Source organism: Phoenix dactylifera, chromosome 11 (assembly GCF_009389715.1).
Source record: "Phoenix dactylifera cultivar Barhee BC4 chromosome 11, palm_55x_up_171113_PBpolish2nd_filt_p, whole genome shotgun sequence".
In the NCBI taxonomy this organism is placed as follows: Eukaryota; Viridiplantae; Streptophyta; class Magnoliopsida; order Arecales; family Arecaceae; genus Phoenix; species Phoenix dactylifera.
The window spans coordinates 19,928,555-19,934,554 of record NC_052402.1 but is presented as its reverse complement, the minus strand read 5'-3'; the positions used below and the strand labels follow the sequence as shown (position 1 = coordinate 19,934,554).

General features: G+C 38.0%; 1 protein-coding gene across 1 annotated transcript; it reads left to right on the top strand.

The window, feature by feature from the left end:
- Window positions 1-1,024: 1,024 nt before the first annotated feature.
- Window positions 1,025-1,402, top strand: LOC103720497. The gene has a single exon (XM_008810217.2). It carries the CDS (start codon window positions 1,025-1,027, stop codon window positions 1,400-1,402), a length of 378 nt encoding a protein of 125 aa, XP_008808439.1.
- Window positions 1,403-6,000: the final 4,598 nt, after the last annotated feature.

Sequence of the window (6,000 nt, the reverse complement as noted above, 5' to 3'; positions counted from 1 at the left end):
ACTAGATTTTGTTTTAAATTGATACAAGATTTTGGAATATTATTGATTTGGTAAGGCTTGTAATTTAGTTAGAATTTGAATGTTATTATTTAAATAACTTTTACTGTCCGGTTATGATTGCATGCTCGTGGAAAGAAATTCCCATGCTCCAAAGCGTAGGGTACTTCAAGAAATCAAGCCTTTCGATCATCTGAATCATCGCCGTTGAATTTGATGGCGGATATTTTTCCGTGCATGTGCGCGCGCCAGAAAGCGTACCGCGGAAGTCGCGTCCCACGTTGCCGAGAAAGGCGACTCTCGCGCCCCACTTACCAAAAGCCACTCGCATAATTTCCCTTCTCCCAAAATGCCCCTCACTAAACTTCCTAAAATACTCCTCCACGTAACTGCCGACCAAAATTATCCCGTTATAACGACTCCCATATATCGTCACCGAAGTTACCGTGGAAGTAACGGCCTAACGGATGATAAAATTACGATCATCCTATTGAACCCAAAAGGATGCTCTGTTCAGTAAATAATGACAAATCGAACGACGGCTGCCGCCTCCTTTACGTCTTTATGCAGCGGCAATTCTAACGGAATAATAAAAAGATAACGGCTGTTATTTAGACACGCGTTTTCCTTCCCAAAATGCGCCTCCTCCGCAAAAAATCGAAACACGTGAAAAACGCCAATTCGCGGAAGGCCGAAATTATTGCATGAACCAGGTCCAACGGATCCGTCGGTGGATAACAGGCGCCCCTACTTCGGTTGCGTGGCGAGCGACTATTGGGCTGGTTCACGGCCTTCACTGTGGGCCCCCGGCTTACGTGGCAGTCCCGCCTTCCATTTTAAAATCCACTGTTCCGCACCGGATCGCTGGATTCCCTCCGTCGCATCTTCCCGCCTCTTCACCCGCACCCCTTCTGGCTCCTTAAAACCCCCCAAACCCCTCGACGTCTCTCGTCCGCCCATCTCCTTCTCTCTCTAAAAAGAGACCCCAGTCTCTCTCTCTCTGTCTGTCTCTCGCCTACCTTCCGCCATGAACCGAAGGCTTCGGAGCCCCAACGCCAAGGCCTCGCCGTCCAAGGTCGAGGAGCGGCTCCACCGGTACCTGAGGCCGGGAGCCCTCGCCCGGCTCCGGGACTCCAGGATCAGCGCCCGATCTCCCCGATCTATCCTCAAGATCCCGATCCCCCGCCTCTCGGCTCCCTCCTCGCCCCAGGTCCCGCCGGCGGCCGCCGCCCAGATGGACGGCTCCCCATGCTTCGTCATCGGGACCTATGGCCCTCGGTTCCCGCAGCGGAAGAAGCTTGTCGCCGCCAAGTCCATCTTTTTCGTGCCCTCGAGCCCATCGGGAACCGATGTATCGGACGCCGTTGTGGACTTGTTTATCTCCGATCTCGTTGTAGCTCGCTAAATGGAGATAAACGGGGATTTCTTTTGTGTAGGTTTTTTTTAGTCTTTCTCCCTCTTTTTTTTTAATAAAATTGGATGGTGGTGGATGCTATTTGACAAATTTTGTGACTGTTGTGGATTATTAAATGTCTCATTAGATAGATCAAGAATGCATAACATCGGATTCTTCAGATTTCTGGTTTAGGGCTTTCTTTATCTTGGTTGATGAGATGGAGAACTTGGTGGAATGCGTTCCTTTTGTGGATCTGATGAGAAAGATTGGAAGCATTTGATTCGAAAGAAAGGATCTTTGTAACCCTAGATCACTTCCAATGGATTATGGTTTTCTCCATCTGTCCCCTCTAAAAGATAAAACCGAAAAAAAAACCTTTTTGCTGCGGAAATCAAAGGTTCTTCTCAGATTTGATTAATACCAGTTAACTTTCAGGTTTATAATATAATCGTGGTAGTAATTAATCATCCAGAAAAATAAAACTCCATGTGTTTGTGTCTTTTCCTTGTCGCTTGCCATTCTGATTGGGTGTTGTTCTCCAATATGGCTGCAACTCATCAAGATATTTTTCCCCCCTTGAAACTTAAATAACTGTTTCCTTTTATACTGAGTTTGTTTACTGTCATCTGCATTCTCATCTCTCTGATCGAGTTCAAAGATGTCTCTTTTAATTATCCCCTGGTGCTCCAGTATGACCATTTTAGTTCTCGAGTTAATGATGGATCTTCTATTATTTTATTTCCTTATCTTGCTTCAATAATGTCATATTAGTTGCTTTTATCTAGTAAAGTTGCCACTTGAACTGCCATGTCTGCCTTATCATAGGTACTATATTAGACCAATTATCTAACTTGGTAAATTTGGTGTTTCCACCAATGACTGATTTCGGCATTGAGCAACGAATGCTTACTGTGTTCTTTAAATCAACTTTCCTGAAGAGATTTTAAGTGAACTTTCTTCTGGAGAGTATGGCATTTAATTATGAACAGTTGAGTAGTTTGCATTATCCTATTGCATCAGGCTTAGTTGTTCTTTAATTAATTTCAGTTTATCTTTGATGTGCCTATGGAGTGGCTTGAATAGCTCATGCTTGTTGAACATGATAAAGGAAAAATTTGAATCTTGTTTTCCAATTCCAATCAAGCTTCTCTATGTTCTTCCTGCTCTTTTAATTAAGCAGTTCAATTGTCAAAGAAACTTACACAACTACACTGTTGAGTTTAGATGCTTCTCACTTGATTTAATTTAGAAGTGTTTGCTCTCGTTGATTAATGGTATAACTGTATAAGACTGATAGAACTTGATGATGTCAATTTAATATTCATTTTCCTGAACTTGGGGCTGATAAATTATCTGATTACTCTGAGAACATTGAAATGTTTAACCTGGATAGTTCAATTCTTAAGAGTCTACACATATAGCTTTGACATTTGCTGACCAAGTTCTTTAAGGCTTATGGATAAACATCTGTTGCTTCATGTCCTGAGTGGCATATTACAAAAGAGATGGACCTAGTAAAAGTATATAAATATAAATATTGATGTTTACGAGCTATGCTATTTAAGGCTTATGGATAAGAATCTGTTGCCTCAATGCCTGTTGAAATTTTACTGTCTGATGTCCTGAATGGTGTACTACAAAAGAGAGCCCTAACAAGAATGTACAAATATAGGATTGTGATGTTTGCTGACTATGCTTTAAGGCTTATGGATAAGAATCTGTTGCCTTGATGCCTGTTAAAATTTTACTGACTGATGTCCTGAATGGCATATTGCACTAGAGAAAAGTAATCAACTGCTTAGTCCTGAATTATGACTCTGTTAGCCAAAGTCATCTTGGGTTGTTGCTCAGCAGATAAAATCCATGAAGTCTCTTATATTTAGTCATGCCAAATTAGTTCTAATTTATATTATGCTTATTAAAAATGCTTCCTTTAATCAAATCTCCATCTTGCCATGTCTTTGTTTTGAGGTTTGATCTTGGATCTGGAATATTTTGATGTAGACCTCTTTCCTCCTAAATCTGAAGCTTGAACTTTTTCAATTAATATCAACCCTTTATCTGATTGAAAGAAATTGAGGCTATCAATTGACTTTAATGAATATTCTACTAGGGGTGGATTAGAGTAATGCTATGCAAAATTTATTGTATTTGTTAAGAATGACTATCAAGCATGGTTCATCCAGGCATGCAATTGCCTATTAAAAGCTCTGCTTGGGTTTTATTAACCTTTTGTTCTTTATTTTGATCGATGTAATGGAGAGGCATGATGCATATGGTGCTTAGAAAAGGAAAAGAATATTATGAAATTGCCTTCTAATCAAACTTCTTGATTTACTTTCCTTATTTTCTGCCATATATTTATCACTTGACTGTAGGATAGAATTTGTGTGAACACCTTAATTTCTCATTTATCAAAGTCTTGATTTTCCATTTTTGTCTGCTTTAGATCAATTTGATGTTAGGATTTCCCTACAAAGGATTTGCTTCTATACTTGAGATATTCTTGACTGGTGCATAAATGTAATGCCTGTATTATTGCACCATATGGTCATTTTCTTGAATTACGGGCGGATTTATTTTATCTGATTCTCTGAGTTCATTGAAATATGTTACTTGCATAGCTGTGGTCATATCCTGATATTAGTGTACTTAAGAGGAGCTTACAAATAATATAATTGCATTTGCTGCTGCTATTTAAGGTAAATAAGAGTTTGTTGCCTCAATGCCTGCTGATACTTCGTCACCTGATGTCCTGAATGAATTATTGCAGAAGAGAAAATTGAGTGTTCAGTTTTCATTTTATCCTGGCTCTTCTGTAGTCAAAACAGTAGCTTTTACTTTTACATTTGACTATTCAAAATCACGTCATCTGATTAATGTCCATCTTACCGTAGCATTATTTCTCCTTCAAAGTTGATTTTTTTTTTTTTTAAAGCTGTTTTCCTTATAAAACTTCAGCTAATTAATTTCTTACCACTGCTTTTTTTCTCCTTCAATGATGATTTTTTTTAAAAAAAAATTTCTTATAGCAAAACATTGGATTACAATGCCAAAGTTTATAGCGGGGAAGTTGACTATTTTATGAGCCTAGCAGCCAGAATTTTTACCTAGGGTAAAGAACCAACTTGGGAATCATCTCGGAGTCTCAAACTTATGCTCACTTCGTAAGCACTTTGTTATTAAAAGGATTCCAAATTATTCTCATTCTTGCACCTGCTCGTGCACCCTGTCTCGATTTTGGCAACTAAGTTTTTGAGTGATAAATGCTTGTTTCCTTAAGAGGCCTTTGTTCTAGAACTGCTATCGGAGTTGTAATGCAAAACGTGCTAAATTTTCCAAGTATGACCTGCAGTTAGGATTGACTTGTGTCTGCAAAGTTCTTCTGCTTTTTTATTAATTTCTTGGTTTTTTCATTTGTGTAATATAGAGGCTTGTGTTGTATGGCACTTAATGCATAGTCAATCTAGTAAAGGGAAATATTTTGAAATTACCTTCAAGATAACCTTCTTCCTTTGTTTTTTTTTCTTTTTTCTTTTTTTTTGGCCTTTGCTTTATTACCTGACTATTTAACATGATTTATATTTAGCTTTAACTTCTCATGTGTCTAGATTTTTCACGTTCAGGGTGTTTAACCGTTGGACAGGTTGAGATCAATTCGGTGTTTAGGTTTTTCCAACTATGGGCCTTGGAGCTAAACTGGTATCTTAAATGTGATTGATGCTACTGTTATTTCATTGTTTGAGATAATTGTACCTTGATTTGAGTAGCTTGTGAGCATAACTGATGGCCTTGTTAATGTAAAATTGCTCTTGCAGTATGATTCCAAAAAAATTCTTCAATGTTGTTGCTATTGCTATATTTAAGTTCCTAAAACCATGAGTTGTCTCTAATCCATACATTATGGGTCAAGATAACTTTACAATCTTTATAATCTGAAAGTGGCTCGTATTATGCATCATGCACTACAGTTTCCGTATCTGATTTTATTTCATTGTTTGCGATAATTGTACCTTGATTTGAGTAGCTTGTGAGCATAACTGATGGCTTTGTTAATGTAAAATTGCTCTTGCAGTATGATTTCAAACAAATTCTTCAATGCTTTTGCTATAGTTAAGTTCCTAAAACCATGAGTTATGTCTAATCCACACATTATGGGTCAAGATAACTTTACAAACTGAAAGTGGCTCGTATTATGCATCATGCACTACAGTTTCCATATCTGATTTTATTTGGTGTTGAAACAGATTTTCTTTTGGGTGAATCAAGGATGGGTTGACATTGAAGTCTCTATTAGAATTATTGGTAGCATCAAGTAGTTGACATGAAATATGAGATCAATCTCTTGCCAAATTTCAAAGTTTGGGAACACACAGATTGTATTTATATCATTGATTTTGGTTCATCTCCGCAGCAAAATCTTCATCATCTATTTCTAGATGACTTTGTTTATTGTTTTTACCATTTATACACATGAGAGTGTTACATTCAGTAAACGCTAATATTGTTACAACTTCCCGGATTGGTTTCTTAATCTTTTCCCTTTCTTTTAAATTCTCGCTAGTTACTACATTTTATTTGCTTTCCTCTTGAATCTGGACCTATTA

Excerpts from the sequence above, each read along its gene's own strand:
- LOC103720497 (XM_008810217.2), top strand. The coding sequence starts at position 1,025 with ATGAACCGAAGGCTTCGGAGCCCCAACGCCAAGGCCTCGCCGTCCAAG.